General features: G+C 37.5%; 1 protein-coding gene across 1 annotated transcript; it reads right to left on the reverse strand.

The window, feature by feature from the left end:
- Positions 1-12,174: 12,174 nt before the first annotated feature.
- On the reverse strand, positions 12,175-13,611 carry LOC149257035 (uncharacterized). The gene has a single exon (XM_089451602.1). It carries the CDS (start codon positions 13,609-13,611, stop codon positions 12,175-12,177), a length of 1,437 nt encoding a protein of 478 aa, XP_089307728.1.
- Positions 13,612-20,430: the final 6,819 nt, after the last annotated feature.

The following is a 20,430-nucleotide window of genomic DNA, read 5'->3' on the forward strand; positions in this document are numbered from 1 at the left end:
GCACCAGGCACACTACAACCATTGCCCATCTCGACATCAATATGGACAAAGGTTTTTATGGATTTCATTACAGGTCTTCCAAAGTCAAGAAACAAGTCAATCATCATGGTGGTTGTGGACTGACTTTCTAAGTATGCTCATTTCTGTGCCCTACCCCACCCTTTTACACCGACTTTGGTTGCTCAATATTTCATGGATCAGATCTTCAAATTGCATGGCATGCCCACTTCTATTGTGTCTGATCATGACCCGATATTCACCAGTAATTTTTGGCAGGAACTCTTCAGGCTACAAGGTACCCAACTAAAACTCAGTACTTCCTATCATCCACAAATGGATTGTCAAACTGAAGTAGTCAACAAATGTCTAGAAACCTATCTTAGGTGTTTCACTTCAGAAAAGCAACATCTTTGGGTATAGTGGTTACCTCTAGCTGAATGGTGGTATAACACCAACTATCATGCCACCACCAAAGTGATTCCTTATGAAAAGTTTATGGTCAACTCCCTCCTTCCCCTACTTCTTATATCAAGGGGTGCTCAAAGGTACAAGCAGTGGATCAACTCCTACAGAACCGCACAGCCATGCTCGCCCATATTAGAGAGAATCTTCATCAAGCTCAAAAATGCATGAAGCAATAGGTAGATCAGCATCGCTCAGAACGCCAATTTCAAGAAGGGGATCAGGTATTTTTGAGGCTACAACCATATAAGCAAACATCACTCAAAGACAAGGGTTGTTAGAAACTATCTCCAAAATTCTACGGACCGTATCGAGTACTTCAGCGCATTGGAGAAGTGGCCTACATGCTAGCTTTGCCACCCACTGCAAAAATCCATCCAGTTTTCCATGTCTCATGCCTCAAGAAAGTGATTGGGAATAATTGCAGAATTCAAACTAGTCTACCTAAATTGGATGAAGAAGGGTCAATCTGGCTCCAAACTGAATAGGTCCTCGACACACGAGAATGGCACCTGCGTGGCTGCATGATCAAGGAAATCCTCTTCAAGTGGAAAGATACCTCTCCAGAAGATGCAACCTGGGAACAAGCCACTATTCTTCAGCAGTTTCCGTAGCTTCATCCTTGAGGACAAGGCTATTCTTAAGGGGGAGGGCATGTTAGGGTCCCACCCTAACCCCCTTATTTATGTAGTAGGATCGAGTCATAGTTATAGTTAAGTAAAGAGTCAATAAAGCCCATATTACTAATTGTAAGTGGGTAACCCGCATTTAATGATGGGACCACAGTTAGTTGCAAATGGGCCATGGTATTAGATAGATGGTATTAATAAGAACAATGGTATTGCTCCATGGTATTGCATGTATGAGTCATATATAAAGGATAGAGATTCCCTGCGAGGAGCATCATGTCTTATTTTATAATGAAGCTCTGCTCTATTGGAGGTTTCCCCCTTGAAGAGGCAAGTGAACATTACTTTCTGAATAATAAAATACCTTCTGCTATTTCTCACTGTTCTATGTTCTGGGTATATTTCTGCGCATATTTGGTATTCTTGTATCATCTTGCAGGTTAAGAGCATAACAAGTTGTGGAGGTGGTGGGAGATTGCGTCGTCTGATCACCCACTAATGAGGTAACAAGTGGCTCATTAGTGGTGACAATGTTCTGCTGCTCTGAATATTTGCTAAGGCTTAGTCTGGAACTAAGCTTGGCCTTCTTTCTATACATCATCTTAAATCCTTCACTGAAAATGTTAGTCCGTAAAGGGGACTCTTCCTCTCTATTTATATTGGATGTCTTCTCCTACATGGTTGGAGTCTTCACTGTAGGTGATGATACCTGCTATTCTTCTACCTCTTGTAGGGTATTCTCAACCCATTCTAATTGATTCTTGTACTTCTCTATCTCTAGCCTAGATGTGTGAAAGTAAGGAGTAGACTTAGTTTCTACCCTTAATTTAGAAATGATCCCTAATGAATCATAAGACCAAGTAAAGCTAAGGTTGAACCACATTTCCTTCAAGATTTTAACTGCTTCTTCCCCTGCTGCCTTGTTATTGCAAATGAAAGGGCCAATCTGTGTTTTGATTTTAAACTAGGACTTCTTGGCAGCAACAAAGTGGATTTCATCCATATTGATCACCTGTCTTATGTACTCCAAAGCAAAAATCCTCATTGGGAGGATATTGGATAGCTTGTAAGGTGGGAGTTCACATCCAAATATTCTTATTTATGTATAGTTCTCGTAGAGGTACAGGTCCCCTGTCTGAACTTGATCTGGCAGCTGCAACACCTTTCTTATTTCCTCACTGATCCTTGGTTCTATTATGCTACTTAGGAGACCTATTGCTAGATGAACAAACATCTCTGTAAATTGTTTATATGTGTACTCCTTGTGTTCCTTCATGATCAGAGTAGTCCAAAATATGAATGACTACTGGTTTCCTTTTTCATCTAGCTTTTGTAAGGAAAGGTTGATGTTGTCCCGCTAAAAGTATAAGAACATGTACACCAACATAGAGGCATACTTGAATACCTCCTTAGTTGGAAATTTTGATAAGCCTTTAATGAATTGATTATGCAAGAAATTGGCTGAAGTTAAATAAAATGGAGGGCTTAGAATCAACTGAGAAAATAGACAAAAATCCTATAATGGCCTCATCTACCCATTGATCAGATTAGTAGCCAAGGAGGTAGGAAATAATTGTGATAATCTGCTTGGTTCTCTCCGGGAAAATGGAGGAGGGATAAGGAGGATTTTTATTTGGTAATGAAGCATCTTATGTCAAGAAAAACTCAAGAGTTTGGGCCATCTTGGCAAAGTCTAGTTTCTGGTATAGTTCAACCAGTGCTTCGTAGGAACATAGGGTAGCATTCTCTACTGTGGGGGCTTGCATCATCTAGTCTATGGCATGAGGAGTGATGGTAAACATAATTTGTCCAGTAGGGGTAACAATGGCCCTTTGGCTTGGAAAATATGATATATAACACTTTCTAACAAAATATGGGGTACTGTGGGTACGAGGAAAAATGTAATGAGTTAAGTTGGATTCCCATAGCTTGATGTCATCGAACTTGTCAATGTATTTGTCCTCAAGCCAGAAATAAATCTCGAAAAGGTCAAGTTCACAGAGTGTCTCATGGATTTTATAGTCTCTGTCAGCCATAGGAACATGATGAAGATCTATGGGAGGATAGATCGGAGGATTGACCATTTCCTTTGGTCCATTTTCCTTTGGAGGCATCTTGGCTAAGAACAGGAATGAAAACTAGATGAGAGGCTTGAATATACAGACAAGAGTAAGGTTTTGGAGATAAGGACATAAGTAATAGGCCGGAAATGATCGAGCAGAGAGTGTCGCTGGCAGTTGAAAATGTTGGGATTGAGTCCAACAACCTGTAACAAATCACTAATAGTAAAAATAGATGGATTTAGTAACCTGCTCACAAGTGGAAAGGAGGTTTATATATTGCATTCTACTTTTCCGTTAAAGGAATGTAGGTTCATTGGGTTAACGACTAAGACAATTGAATTCTTAACGACTTAACTCTGGAGGGAATGAATGTGATTTGATGGAGTTAACATATGTATTACATGGTGGAAGGTAAGTGGCGGGAGCACAATGGGTAGTGTTGTTGGGAAAAGTATCCAATACGGAATGACCCTATCCCACTCTAAGGGTGATAGTTCCTTAGCAACAATCAAAGGAAAGCTATCTAAGATTACTTCTTTATGAGATGTAAAAGAAGGGAGAAAGAGATCCACTAACCGATGTCTTTTGCTAATGATTGATCCAATCTTCTCTCCTTGCTGCTTGCCCCCAGCTCCTTGCTCTTTCACTGGCCCAGCTACACCAAGATCCTGCAAAATGGCAAGAGAGGGAAACTACAAGAAGCATACATTCATAATTGATTCAAGGATTAGAATAAATCAAATACACAAGTATAACAATACACCATTGAGACACATGCATATAGAAGAACCTCAAATGCTTTATTAATGGAAGAAGTAAGGTTCAGGAAGTGATACAACCATAAGAGGCCCAATCTAGCATCACCTTCCCAGCAGAAAGAAATCTCCTCTTCACCTCCTTCAAAGCAAATCACCCAATAGTTCTAAACTCAAACCAACAACAATTCTTTACATTCACAAGATTCCAGCCTCTGGATCTCATGGGAGAGAGATCCATATATAGGAGTTTGGAGATAGGATGAGTCAGCCTGAGATGTGACTAGTGTAACCTGATTCATTTTCAACCAAGGCTTTGAAGTATTTGAATTTCTCGAATGCTTCGTCTTTGTGCTTCATAAGTCCTAACCAAACAAACCTGGAGAAATCGTCAATGAATAATATCAAGTATTCTTCTCCTCGAGGTGTCCTTTTCCTAAATGGACCACATACATCTGTATGGACTAGCTCAAGAGGCATGCTAGCTGATCCTTCCTTCTCTGGAAAGTTAGTTCTGGTTTGCTTTCCAAACTGACATGATTTGCATATGGTGTTGTCTGGAATTTTGATATCTGGAAGACCACGAACTGCCTGATATTTGCATGCTTTCCTTATTTGTGAAAAAATTAGATGCCCCAACCTCCGGTGCCATAACAAGTGTTCATCATCCTTTCTCAAATAGCATTGTTGTTGTCCTTCTTCAAATATGTATAGATTATTTGGAGTTCTTCTACCTTTGATCATTGTTTCACCTGTATTAAGATCACGAACACAATATCCGTTTGATCTAAATATCACCTCGGTTCCTTGATCACACATTTGGCTAACACTTAGAAGATTATGCTTCAATCCATCAACATACAAAACATTTCCAGCTTTGACCTTTTCTTTTAACTAAGCAGTGCCTTTTCCTTTTATAGCTGCAAGAGTATCATTTCCAAAAGAGACTTTCTTTCCCTTTTCTAAAGCTGAATATGATTCAAGTTTTTCTTTATCACCTGTCATATGTTTCGAACATCCATTGTCAATGTACCATAGATTTTCTTGTCCTTGTGCATAAAATGCTATCCCACATCTTTCTGTTTGTGGTTCCTTTATTCCCCATGTTCTGGTGCTTGAGGCTTATTCCTTTGTCTGTTGAAACCTGCTCCTGCATTCAGAATCTTCATGATGAAATTTATTGCAAATAGAACATTCAAATTCATTTTCAAGAACCGAAAAGTTGTTATAGGTCCTTTTTGTAATCCCGATCATACTTCTTTGTTTTTGAGCTTCTCTAGTCATGATTGTTTTATATGCAACACATTGAGCTGCTTTGTGACCAAAGTTATGGCAAGAGAAACATTGCCCATTGAAGAAACTTCTGCGATTACCAAATCTACCGGCCAAATGATTGTAATTTCTATTGTCATCCATTCTTGAAGAAAATTGAGAAGATTTTACCTGTGGCTGGTTGTAGCTTTTGTTCATCCTTAAGACAGATTGCCCCTGGTTTACCTGATAGTCTTTGTTCGTTCTTGATGTAATTCGTCCCTGCTTTACCTGGTGATCTCCATTGTGATTTTGCTCATTCCTTCTTGCTGCATCAAGATAACTCTTTGAGGTGGATGCTTGAGATGTTTCTCCATTATACCCCAGACCTGTCTTGTTTAGCGGAGAACGCTGTACATTGATGATCTCATCCAGAGTTTCAGATCCTTTGACAACTTAAGATTAATAGCCTTTGTTTTCTCAATTTCTTTTCTAAGGCCAACAATTTCACCTTCTAACTTTTCAAGATATTTTTCTTTTTCATCAATTTGAAATTGTAGAGTATCAATGATCATATTATTTTCTTCTATACATGTCTTAAGTCTAGAGATATCTTCATAAAAACTATCCACATCTATAGCATCCATGTAATCATCATCTTCAAATGCCATTAAAAGTTTATAGTCATTACCTTGTTCATCTTCATCACTATTTGATAGACCATCACTGTCTTCATGAGTGTAGTAGCTTTTCTTATTTGCATTCTGTTTCTTGTTCCATCTGGCAGGTTCCTTTCCTTTGTCAATCTTATCCTTATGAGGACATTTGGAAGCATAATGACCTACTCTTCCACAAGCAAAGCATTTAAAAGGTAGCTTACCTCTGAACCTTCCAGTACCCCGTTGAATATTTCTGACAAAATTTGATTCTTCTTCTTCTTCTGGCACGTGACTTGATTCATAGTAGTCTCCTTTGCCTGAAGCCTTAAAAGCAACTTCTCTCCTATCTGATGGACCTCCTTTTCTCATTTCATAAGCAGTTAGAATTCCGTGTAGCTGAGACATAGTAAGAGTTCGTAGATTTTCCTTTTCTTCTATTGCAGACACTTTAGATTCAAACTTGGGGGACAATGATCTTAGGACTTTTTCAACCACAACAACCTCTTTTATGTCTTCACCCAAGTTTTTCATACAATTAACAATCTCATCTACCCGAAGGAAATAGTTAGCCACACTTTCATCATTATACATTCTGAGATTCTCATACTGAATCGTGAGGGTTTGAAGTTTTTCACGTTTTACCTGTTCATCTCCTTCGTAGCTCAAAAAAATCTTGTCCCATATTTCTTTTGCGGATTTATATTGCATAACCTTCACGAATTCAGATTGAGATAGACATCCTAGAAGAGTATTGTCCGCCTTTGAGTTTGTTTCATATTTCTTCTTCTCAGCTGAATCTGTAGGAGTAGCTGATGGAAAAGTATACCCTGTTTCTATAATGTCCCATACTTCTGTACCCAAAGATTGAAGATAGGCAGTAACTCTTACCTTCCAATATACGAAGTTTGTTCCATCAAAAATCGGTGGCCTGATTGATGCTTCCCTCTCGTAGTTGCTCATGATGTTAGATCTTCCTTCAAGCGATCAAGCTTCTTCAGAAGGACCTGCTCTGATACCAATTGTTGGAAATAATACTGAGAGGGGGGGGTGAATCAGTATTATCAAATTCTTTTCAATCTATCTTCCTTGTTTATACTTTGAATAATTCTTCAAATATTGATCATTACTTTGTATGTCAGTATCATAAAATAATGAGCAAGAACAAGAAAAGCAAATAGTCACACAAAAGAACACCAGATATAAGGTGGAAACCCAATGTGGGTGAAAACCACCTGCTGTAATATGTCTCTATCTTCTTTCAATTAGAAACTCCTTTTACAATGATTTTGTACTGGTGCAGTCCTTTACCAGTACGCAGGCTACAACTTGCAGAGAGCTACAACCCTCTCTCGTTCTCCAACTTCTCCTGGAAGGGAGCTACAACCCCCTTAGCTCTTGTACTAGCCAAGATACTAGTACGTAGGTGCTGGCCTACTGAAGGCTACAACCTTCTCTTTCTTCCAGGGACCACGTTTCATAAATTTTCAGACTGGATCCATGAACATCAATAAATCATCAAGTATATCTGCATCAAACAATCTCCTTTTCCCAATTAGCACTGAATCAAGTAAACACTTCTCTGACAGCTGTACCCAGAACACAGTAACAGTAACCACACACCAAATTCTGAACCCAGAATACTGCAGCAATAGATAGAGGCAGCTAGATCATAATTTAAAGACACTAATTAACCCAGATTGTCAGATTTATAGATCAAGCATGCGCCTCATATAACAGATCAAAATCATGCAAAGATACTATTATTCAAGCATAAATATTATGACCCATCAATAGAATTATCCTTCTTTATGCGCTAAGGTTCCTCCTTCATTCATATCCAGATCTTCACCATAACCCAATCACAAATATTTTAGATCTAGAACTTATTAGATATTCAATTTATTCGATGATGCTTTGCCAAATGATCTCCTTCCTCTTTTATAGTCATAGGCCTTCCACAATACCACGGTCCAAAACCATAGGATCAAAAAACTGTTGGACTAATACCATGAACCAATCATGAAAGTGCGTGAGATCAACACTTTTGGATGCAATACCACGAGCCAAAACCATAGGATCAAAAACTATAGGACTAATACCATGAACCAACCATGAAAGTGCGTGAGATCAACACTTTTGGATGCAATACCACAGACCAAAACCACAGGATCAAAAACTGTTGGACGAATACCATGAGCCAACCATGAAAGTGCGTGAACTTTTCTCTTCATGAAAGGGACTTTTCTCTGCATGAAAATGCGTGAACTTTTCTCTACATGAAATAAACTTTTCTCTGCATAAAAGTGCGTGAACTTTTCTCTACATGAAATAAACTTTTCTCTGCATAAAAGTGCGTGAACTTTTCTCTACATGAAATAAACTTTTCTCTGCATATAAGTGCGTGAAATTTTCTCTACATGAAATAAACTTTTCTCTGCATATAAGTGCGTGAAATTTTCTCTTCATGAAAGGGACTTTTCTCTGCATGAAAGTGCGTGAACTTTTCTCTACATGAAATAAACTTTTCTCTGCATAAAAGTGCGTGAACTTTTCTCTACATGAAATAAAATATTCTCTGCATAAAAGTGCGTGAACATTTCTCTACATGAAAGAAACTTTTATCTTCATGAAAGTGCGTGAACTTTGCTGCACTATAATTTATCATCTGAGATGAGTGGGTTGCCATTAAGTACAACATATGTATCATAATGCCAACACAATTCCTAAAAGTGTCCATGAAATTTAAACCAAAATACTCAATTACACTAATGAAAATTCATACCTTTGGGGTTGGGAGGCCCACCTTCAAACATATGATCATAATAGATGATTGATGGACCACACAGATGGCTCAGGTGGTAGAGACAGTGGAACATCAAGCTATCTGGTGGCTACAAGGGGCTAATGGCTCCAACTGAGGACCATCTAGGAGAAATTGTTTTCCTATGATACCACCCATAAATGGCGGGTAACAATAAATTAGTGTGCATGTAATGGATCCACCATGTCAAGTCTAGTGTTCACTAAGAACATCAGTGCCCCAATCAACTGCTGATACTTAGAAAATTTGCTAGATCAGGTCCCTCAAATTCACAATATAACTTCTTAAAATTCATTTCTATTGGTGTGGCCATGGACTTGAATTCCACCATTCCAAATATTTCCAACAACTTGACAACATATTTTCCTTGAGAAAGAAAATTCTCACTAGGTATCTGCCACACCTCTAAGACCAGGAAGTAGTGCATCAAACCAAGGTCTTTCATCTCAAACTTAGAGGAAAACTCCCTCTTATATTGGAGGATAAGAAGCTTCCCACATGTCAAGAATAAATCAATATAAAATACCTGAATCAAAGGCGTATCTTGGATGGATTTGAAGTACATATTGGGATCAACATTGCTTCTAGTAGATCCAACCTTCATTAGCTAGTTATCAAATGCGAGCATACCAAGACCTAGGGGCTTGCTTCAATCCATAAAAAAGTTTCTTCAACCTGCACAATGAGTCTTCTTATCATGTTCCTCAACGAATTGTGGTTGTTCCAAGTATACTTCTTCCTTGAGAATCCCATGTAGAAATGTGGCCTTCAGATCCATTTTATGAAGTATCCAACCTTGGCTAGAACCAAGATAAACAATAGATCGAATGGTAGTACATTATGCAACAGGTGAAAAAATCTCATCGTAGTCCTCTCCCTCTTTATGGGAGAATACTTTATCCATGAACCTAGCTTTGTACGTCTCGATACTTCCTTCTGCACCATGTTTAATTTTTCATATCCATTGAGAAGTCATAATAAATTTCCCTTTAAGTCTCGAAACCACTTCCCACACATTGTTCTTCATGATGGACTCATATTCTTTAGCCATAACATCCTTCCACACTTGTTCTTTCGATGTTTCTTCAAAATGTAAGGTTCAGCGTGTATAATGTTGCTAATAGCTAAAGCATATCTCTGATATCGACACAGATTCTTAATTTCTCGAAAGGTTCCTCTTGCGGAAACATGTATATCAACATCCTATAAGGTGTCACTAAGCCATATTGGTTTCTTTATAGTAGAGGGAGGATCACACAGAGGGGGATCCACTTAAATAAATGCATCTAATGCAAAATATGATTAGAAATGTTTGAATTAGAGTAATGTAAAGATTATCTTAACTAATGATTTCAAGCATGTTAAAATGGATATAAGTTGCTTTGATTTTATTTTCAACAACCAAAATTCTAACTAAAACAGTGCAATATTCTAATATTTAAACCAAATTATTCTAAATATAATATTCAAATGTAACATGGAGGGTTAATATGGATCTAATATAGATTTGATCCCTTAGTGCTTAAAAAAAAGAGAAATGAGATGTTACAATTTTGGTGTACTAATGTAATATTCATAAAATGTTACAGTGTGAGTATATAATATAATATTCTAACTAAAAATCTAATATTCTACTATTTAAACCAAAATATTTAAATTATAATATAATATTATAATATTTAAACTAAAATAATGTAATATTCTAATATAAATGTAATATTTAATAGATTTGTATGGCTTCTATATCTCAGATTTTTGTTGGGAGGTATGTGGTATTGTGTAAACCACATAAATGGCTGCATATAGGCTAGCAATATTAGCAATATTAAATGGGAGTCTTCTAACCAGGTAGAGGAATTGCCTCGATGGCCAAAAGTGGCAGGAATCCAGGCAAAAAATTTCAAAAAAACTTGTAGAGGGTAGCTTTTGAATTGTGCTTTTGATGGGGGAAATGGATTCAGCACTATGAATACCTAATATTTTGAAGCTTAACAACTAACCTAGATTTACAAAAATCTTTGCCTGGTTTTCTCTAAATATAACTAGCATTTTCATAACTTTCCTACCAACTCCTTCACCTTGTAAATTTGTTTTGACCTCCAGAGTTTAGACCTGCAACAATAAAGACTCACTTATTGAAACACAAGAATATTGAATTTAAACACTAATTCCCTTATTCTCCCGAGTGATTAATTTTGGGTCTAAGGAGATTCTAAGGTCCGGAGAGAGGCTCTATTGCAAAGTCTCCAACAACGAGTGTATTTTGCGAGTTTGTTTCCAACGTGTTTATAAATATACGAAGTTGTTTCTGTATCTCATGGGAGGAAGACCGGGTAGTGCATGAATTTCTCAACCCTGTAAAACGCTTACTTATATATTTATAAATCTTATCTACATATTATTTAATCCAAAAGTGGTTATTTATATATCTATATTTTTATTTCTATTGCTGAATCAACGTAACAAAATCCAAAACGTAACAAAATCCAAAAATGAAATAGATATAGATAGACGGGTTTGTCAACTTTTTAAAACTTTTTTACTTTCAATATTTCACCTTAAACAATTTTTTTGCTATCTGCTAATGTTATGTGTCGCTAACTTTGGCTTCTAGAATTTTGGTGTTTGGAATCCATTTACAAATAGTCTCACCTTGTTCTCCAAACACATAGTTCAAAACCATGCTCTCCAAACACACAAGTAGTTAAAAATCATGAATTTACTTAGTAGAAAAAACATAATATGCAAGCCAGTAGGAAGAACAATTGAAATCAAAATCCAGTGAAATGGAGATCCTACAGATTTGCAGCAATTCTATATGGAATGACTAAAATTCTTATTTTCATTGTATTTGTTCAGAACTCACCAAACACTGAATAATATCAATGCTAATGTTCAGAAGAGATTTGTTTACTCCAAACAAATTTCAAATCTGGAAACCAATAACACAACACAAAATTAATCTCATTTAGCACTTGCTCTAGAAATCCTTTCTCACAAATAGAATTCCACTTTACATGTAGGATGAAACCAATTACACTTTGCTTTCTTGTTAAATTGGTATTGTGTTTATACATAATAATTAGATAGATTTATAATTAAGACAGACATTAAATTAAATTTTTATTAATTATTAAATCTGTTAAATGTTAAACATTTATGTTTGAAATCTGACAACCATTTTTGATAACATCTTCAAAAAAATAATACAACTTATAACATTAAAATTTCAATCAACCATCCATATATATATAAAATCAAGTCATTAGTTTAAAAAAACCTAAATATCTCATCTTAAAATTAAAAACATAACCATCTGTAAAATTCTAAGAATTTAAAAAATTAAAGCAACATAAGCATCTGACAATTTCTTAAAATGAAAAAAATATGTTTCCACAAACTCCATTTATTAAAATAAATAAATCTAAATGTCTGGTCTACTAAGAAATTATAAGGACATAAACCGAATGTATCATTTTAAAAAACAATAAAACACAGTAAAACCCCTGAAATCGACCATTGTTGGTCTAGGTTTTAATCCCTCACGTCTCCTTCATCCTTGTAGAATTCGTTGGACCAAACGCCACAAAGTCCGCCATCATTTCCCGTAAAAATCTCGTGAGTGCCTTCATCGAATGCGAATGCCCGGACTGCATCGTTCAATACTGCCTTTCTGATTTTAGAACAATTTGGATCCTCCGCACTAATCTTTGCCAAACATTTCCCTGTAACAATGCTGCTAACATTCACACTGTATATCGATCGCTCTCCCGACGGTGCGCGTAACTGGCGGCAGCAAAGAGAAATGATAATATCCTGTGAATTAGAAATGTATGAATGCCTGAAAATGTTCGCGGAATCCAACACTGGCCATTCTGCAAGTGGGTGATCTTCAAGTGTCACTAAAATCTCACCACGAAGATTACAAACCTGAATTTTTCCGGATTCGGTGCAGCAGATAAACTGGGATCTTTTATATAAATAGTAAGGTTCACTGATTGCACTAATATTTGTATTTCTGATGTTTATTGAAACAGGGTTTTCACTGCAGATCTCTACCACTTCAATATGCGACGAATATTGTTGAATAAGTAGTGTATTGCTGTCACACAGCACGACGAACTGGATGATCTCTTCAGCAGTAGACCGAGGGAGAAATATTTCTTTTTGCAGTATTCCATTAAGTTTGGAATAAATTTTCAATTCCACTCCAACCCTTCCATTACTTTTCGTGGAAGAAATTCGCTCATATATCATCATGTCCATATTTCCGGGACTTGTAGTTTTCAGATTTGAAGAAATACCTGGTCTAACATTTGTGAAACCTAAATTTGCTATTGCAAACAACAATGTGTACTCTTTTAATTCACAACACTTAAATGAATGGTGCCTCACATCGTGAATGATGGCCCTGCAATTTGGAATATCAAAACACCATTCTTTTACGTGGGACTCTTCCGGAAAAAGCCGCGTGGTCTTTAGAGATTCTCCTTCTTTTATAGATGCAATGTCGAGGCTTATTATTTCAACGCCGTCACATTGGCATTTTTTATGATACACCCTATGCGCTATTAGAAATGAATTATTGTGTTTATTGTAACACACAGTTTGTACAAATCCCTTCACACGGAGGGCACTGATGCTTCTATTTGTGTTACAGTGAACAGGTGATATTTGATCTGCCTGTCTTTTGAATAGCACCAGATGCTTAAAGGAATGGACAACAAGTATCATGTCAGCTCCCGTCACCATAAATTGAACAGTACCCATGCCTATATGCCCAAAGCTCTGTACATGATAATCTCTATAAATATAAATATGTGGAAGCTTCATATTTTTGCCCAACTCTCGCATACGCAGAGGGTAGGCGAGCGATGAAGTATTCGTGGCAATTCTTGGTGGCGGCCTTGAAATAAAATCTCCTTCGTATTCTTCCCTCGCCCTCTTTTTGATCTGCAGACGATCTGCCATGTCTCCCTGTCAAGTCGCTTAATGAAGATCAATGTTCCACCCTAAAAAACAAATCCTAAAAAAACTCTGAAAGTTTCTCTCGATTCAGACTATCGAAATGAGATGTCTATAGCTCCATAAAAGCAATTGATTGATGATGACACATGCATCCGCCCAATATCTTATAAATAGACGTCGATTCCGTTCTCCCCATTTTCATTGGCATTAAGTGTAGTTGTCATCGGCTGTGCAGTGTGGACCCAAAATCTTAACATTTAACTTATTTAAAATTAGTTTATAACAATAATCATAATGTGTGAACCAAAATTTTAAACATTTTACTTATATAAAATTATACCCATTAATATAAATCATGAAAAATAAATTGGATAATGGTAATGCCTAGTTTATGGAAAGTTAATAAAGAAATAAAGCTACCTTGCCCTATAAAGCCAAGACTTGCTCAAAGTGAGTGTGGTGTCATGAGATTACCCCGACTTTTTAAGAAATTTATATAAATATTTAATTTTATTAATTAAGAATATACCTAAAATAAAAATAGTGTGAAAAATAAATATATGGAAAGTTATTAAAAACATAAGAGTTTTTATGTATTTGCACTCTAAACTATTATTAATTTTTTTTGTGTAAGTTTGGCAATATTTTCTTTTTTTTATTAATTATATATAGGCATGTAAGAACAAATATCTTTGGTGGCCTCAAATCACCGAGGGAAATCAGGTTTGTTGGTCACCGACACCGATTAGCATCATATGTTGTCCAAAATTTAAATAGTTTCAGAATATCTGTCCATGCTAAATATGTTACTGTATCTACTATATGTTTAATCCTTCTACTATCAAAGTAAAGGATATCTCACTAGATCATTATAGTAACAAAAAACATTATTTTGATCTAATCTACTTTCATTCATTTGATGATTCAATAGGAGTCGGGTCCTTAGCACTCAACTAGGGCACTTCATTCTGCAACAAGCTTTGAATTTGTTTCGCCATTTGGCCAAAATGGACATTCTGATGATATTATTGCACTTGCACAATTTGAATCTCCCTTTTAATATCCTTTAAGCTTGGCCCCTCTTGTTGTGTTTGTGGTGGTTCTTCTAGGTCCTTGTTTGCTGTCATGGCCCTAGCCAACATCTTCTTCATCACCGAGTAAAGTTGGACTGTCTATCTAAATAGCATTTGCCGGCCTTGGGTGTGTCCCAGATATATGAGCAAGGGATCCCATTCCTCTGTTGGAAGGGGTTTTGCCGCTACCTTGGCATTTAACTCTGTCTCCCATGTTGAAATTATGGCCTTAACTTGTGTTGGTGTTCCTCCATGATATGCATACATGAGGTTCTGCATGTTTTCTTCTCTAGTTTTCCTGCCCCTCTTCCACTGGGTCTTGCTGGTTGAGGTCATCGATGCTTTCTTTTTCTTTTATGTCTGTTTGCAAGCACGACGACCCCTCTTCTTCTCAGCCCTGCTTCCACCTTCACCATTCTTCTTTCACTCAGAATTTCTTCCAGCCACCACCATTCTCTAATTCTTTCCTTATCCCAGAGCAGGAGCATCAGAGTCAGAAGGGGAGGAAAATTAAATAAACCTATAAGAGTAACATAAGCACAAACATTATAACCAAACCATATGTCAATATTGGCTTCCAACCATTCCATGTGAAGCACCATTACAAAGTCTCGAATTTGGGTTTGATGGATATGACTCGAGTTCCCCCCAGTCCCTTACCGTCTTTCCTTTAGCCTCATTATGTGCAACAGTAAGTGATGCTCAACCCTCAACCACTTAATCCACCCCTTGGAGCAACTGGCCCATTAGGTTCCAGGCTTAGGCTGATCCAAAATGGATTTTGGATAAACTCCTAAGTCTAAGTGTTCCTCACTGAGGAAAATTAAAGTCCAAGGAAGTTCTTGGAAATAGCCCCATTGCAGATATCATTTCATTCTGAATCTACTGCAACTTGAATGGGCAAAAATGGACGTAGGATGCAAAAGTTATGGCAGAAAGAAGATTCCCTTGGTTCTTTGGAAAAAGAGGCAAATCTTAAAAAAAATGCCCTAAAAGGCTTTATGAAGAAAATCGCATCGGAGGAGGTCCAAGGCGGACTTAAGTGGAAAGGGGAAGCACCCCTGATTGCCGATCCCCGACATATCGGGTCGGAGGTGGGCTTGTGTGTATATAACCTAATGTGGAACCCTAGGCCGATGTAATATGCCGATCGCCGATATCGGCGGATCGGCATTGGCGGTGGCATGGGGCTTGAAGTAGGACCCCAGGCTGAGCGACGTTGCAATCGCCGAAGTCAATGGATTGGCGTCAGCATAGGCAATGCCATATGGAAAGACCCCGAGTCCATGCGATACGTGATTGTGATCAATCGCATCACAATATCGCGTCAGAGTAATACGACGGAGCGGGGCCATATATATATATATATATATATACATATATACATATATATACATATATACATATATACATATATACATATACATATATATATATCTATATATATACATATATATAGATATATATATACATATATATACATATATATATATATATATATATATATATATATATATATATATGCGCTGATCCGATGTGGCCGGACCTGAAAGGATTATAAATGCCACTGCATAATTATTTCAAGTCTGATATGAGCCACTTTTCAGGATTTTCTTTGTATTTGGGATTTTTAATAATAAACCAAGATATAAAGGAACCCACGCCTATGCAACTTACGATAACGATTTAAAGGCAGACCCAATGGAATATAGGGTAGATTTAAGGATATTTGAAGTCCGATAAATGGAAAAATGATGAATTTTCCCGTGTTCTTAGTGTATTTCTCTATGGAAATAGGTAACGTTATTTTTGGGGCTTTCAAAGGTCCGATGGTCCCTTCCATTGCAGATTAGGTGGCCACCATCCCTGAAGGCGTTTAACAATGATTGCTAACACTTAGAAGGGGATTCAAGCACACAGAGGTAGAGAGCTAGAGAGCCTAGAAGAGGAAACGAATGGACAATGTCGGTTGGCTTAAAAGCCACATAATGACAGAGATAGAAAAGAGAGGTTGAGACAGGAGCATAGAAAGCAAAGCCAAAGCAGGAAGCTAAGGCAAACCAAAGAAAAAAGAGCTCAATTGAGAGCAGGAGTGCAAAAAGCAAAAAGGCAGAAGCAAAAAGAGGCCGAGGGAGAAAAAGCAAATTGGCAGAGCAGTAGAGGGAGTCACTTGGAGGTCAAGTGAAAAAGCCAGAGAGCTATAAATTACAGAGAGCCAAAGAAGCCAGAGCCGAAGAGCGAGAGCCAGATCCAGATCTAAGAGCCAGAGCGAGAGCTGAGAGCTAGAAAGCCGAGAGCTTCAAGAGCTGGGGATAAAATGGTGTCTAAACCCATTGTTTCTATGAAAAACCAATGGAGTTGAGCTAGGGAGCTTGTAAAAGGACTTTACCATAATCCCAGAGAGCCGAGTCGAGTTGACTAGAGCTCAAGGAGATGTAGCCCAAGAGTTTTGGGTGAACTCCAAATTAATATTACTGTCCATGTGTTTGTTTTATTGCTGCATTGTTTACTATTATATGTATGTGTTATATCAGCATAAACAACAGAATTTAAAGTACACAAACAGTTTAAAATAAATACCAGCATACACCTTATCTTCAAGCACATATTATCAATTCTACATTGGTTAGTCAATAATACTTGGGAATATTTAAAGCTTTGGGAGTGGGAGAGGTTCTTGTAAGTTAGATAAGAAGCCTAAGTGCCCCATTTCTAGATCAGGTGGTATCAGAGCTTAAGTTTGGTTAACCCTACCTTCAAAGAAGGTTATATTAGAATGCTTGATTGACAAAGCAAAGACTGCTTGTCTGAAAGGTGTTTGAATAGCAAGAGGCTGATTGTATGCTTCTTTTCAGACTGACTATTGTTTGAGTTTGTAGAGGTGAAAGGAAAGCTATTGATAGCTCAGTTCAGGAAGGACAAATAGGAAGAAGGGCTAAAGGCATTCTTCTATCCTAAAGGAACTCAAGGCAATCCTTGGAGCACAAGAGGTTTGTTCCAAAGGTTGCTGAAATAAGCTCTTTATTAATCTTGTTTGAAGTTCTTTGTTCATTGGCATAATGACAACTTTCTCAAGTGTATCCTCAAATTCCTTCTCCATCACAAGACTCTTTAATGGAGACATGAAGCAAGACTTGTTAATCATGATGGAAAAGGTGAGAGAAATGTATGAGGATGGAATAAAGAGCAGCATACTTAGAGAGCAGTTGAATTCCATGAAGGAAGAGAAGCAGTTTCTTTTTTACTGACTATAGGAAATGGAGAGGCAACTTCATATTGCAAATATGAAACTGAAGAGGATGCATGAGTTGGGGTCACAACTCTTTGTTTCCAAAGAAGCCTTGGTTAAGTATCAGCTTGAAGAAGAGGTAAACCATTCCAATTTTTCTTCAAATTCTTCTAAGAATGCTTATATTGGTTCTTTTGAAAAACATACTAGAGGCATAGGTTCCAAGCTAATGTCCAAGATGGGATATGAAGGAAAGGGATTGGCAAAGCATGCACAAGGTATTGTTGAACCAATAATGGTTGAGGAAAGGCCTAAGTATTTGGGTCTTGGCTATGGACAGTCTTATGGAGAGAGTTCCAAAGCTACCATGAAGACCATTAGAATAGCTCCACGAAGGGGTTGTATTGCAGAGTGTGAAGATTGTATTTAGGAGGAATGAAATAGCTTGAAACATCACTTGTAGGATGCAGGTGTTCAGAAGCACACACTTGAACTAGAGAGTTGGGGAAACTCTAACAGCCTTGAAGAGATTGATGGTATTCCAAAGGGAGCCACTTCTTCATTTGCTTCACCTCCTCATGAAGGCAATAAAGGTGAAAGAGGTAGGTATAAATCTAGTTCTAATCATATTCCTTTTGATTTTTCAAAGCATGGTAAATTTCCACATAAGCATGGGAAAAGAATTGCATGTTCCTTTTGTGGTTTGGATAACCACCATGTTTCTAGATGTTGGAAGAGAATGGCCACATATAGGAAACTTTTGAAGGAAAAGAAGTAAAGAGCCAAAGGTCCATTGGACAAGGAAAATCATGATGTCAAGAGGATGAACATGTGTTGCACTTACTGCCATAAGCAAGGGCATCTTGCTGAAAGGTGTTGGACTCTGAATCCAACAATGCCTCCACAAAAGCCGAAGAAAGTGGAAAGAGAAGATGGCAGAAGTGGAAATGAAGTTTCCATGGATGATGTGCTTTAGAATGATTCACATGTTAATACTGATGTCCAGACAAAGGAAAGACCTTTGAACTAGATTGGTAAGAAATGGTTAGAGTTATTTTCCAATTAAGGATTGCATGTCCGTTGATGCATCTATTGGCATTTCTTTTTTGATGAGATGTAAGTTGCAAGTTTATACCAAGATGGTGAATGGAAAAGATTGAGTAGGAGACTCACTTTGTTGTTGCAACATTATATTTCATTTCATCTTCGAAAGTACAGTGTGCTTAAGCGAAAGTTGAAGGATGAAATGCATGCATAAGCATGATGTGCATGAGCATAGGGATGTTGATGTTTTCCTTTTATTTGAACGTGTATGTGTAATTAAATTGAAGGGTTGATTTCTTTGATGTAAACATGCATGTAATGTTGACTTGAGGAAAGTTGACTTGGTCTCCAAGATGGAGATAGTGGTGAAATGTTCATCTTTTGAAAGGAGTCATAATGGTTTTTTTTCTACATGCTTGACTTGAAGGGTCATTTGTCTTAAAGGCATGTTTTGTGGGCTTGTTTTCTAGTCCATCATTTGTATGCTAATGTAGGACATGGAGGTATTCACAAGATGTGAAATCTATTACTTTGTTGAAGCAGGAGTTTAGGCCATCCAGTTATTGTTCGTATTTTTATTGTTGTTAACAGTTGTTGTTGACAGCTTTTCAAGTAGGTACAAATGAGATTTTTGTGGAGCAGGTGTACTTCAAATTTGTTTGAGCCACCTTGGATCAATGATCAAGACAAAGAAGTTCAAACTACCTTATGTGACCATCTAAGCAGGAGTTCTACAGGAAGGCAAAGAAGAAGACAGTTCTTCCTAGGAAGACCAGCCCATCCAAGAAGGGAAGTGGTCAGAAACTTTAGTTCAAAGGCACTATGCAAGGCAAGTGTTGGGAGGCTAAAAGAAGAGAGTGAGTCACTCTCATTTACTATTCAAATCAGTATATTAGTCTTTTGGAGACCAAAAGTTCTTTTAGTGGGAAGGCGTGATCCAAAATGGATTTTGGATAGACTCCTAAGTCTAAGTGTTCCTCACTGAGGAAAATGAAAGTCTAAGGAAGTTCCTAGAAATAGACCCATTATAAAGATCGTCTCATTCTGAATCTACTGCAACTTTAATGGGAAAAAATGGATGTAGGATGCAAAAGTAATGGCAGAAGGAAGATGCCCTTGGTTCTTTGGAAAAAGAGGCAAATCTTCAAAAAAATGGCCTAAAAGGCTTTATGAAGAAAAATTGCATCGGAGGAGGTCCAACGAGGACTTAAGAAGAAAGGGGAAGCACCCCCGATTTCCGATCCCTCACATATCGAGTTGGAGGTAGGCTTGTGTGTATATAACCTAAGGCAGAACCTCGGGCCGATGTGATATGTCGATTGCCGATATTGGCGGATTGGCATCGGCGGTGGCATGGGGCTTAAAGCGGGACCCCAGACCGAGCAACATTGTGATCGCCGAAGTCGAAGGATCGGCGTTTGCATAGGCCATGCCATATGGAAATACCCGGGGTCCATGTGATACGCAATTCCAATC

This window comes from Pinus tabuliformis, chromosome 6 (genome assembly GCF_031772625.1).
Source record: "Pinus tabuliformis cultivar Carrire ecotype Pingquan chromosome 6, CPIR1, whole genome shotgun sequence".
Classification (NCBI taxonomy): Eukaryota; Viridiplantae; Streptophyta; class Pinopsida; order Pinales; family Pinaceae; genus Pinus; species Pinus tabuliformis.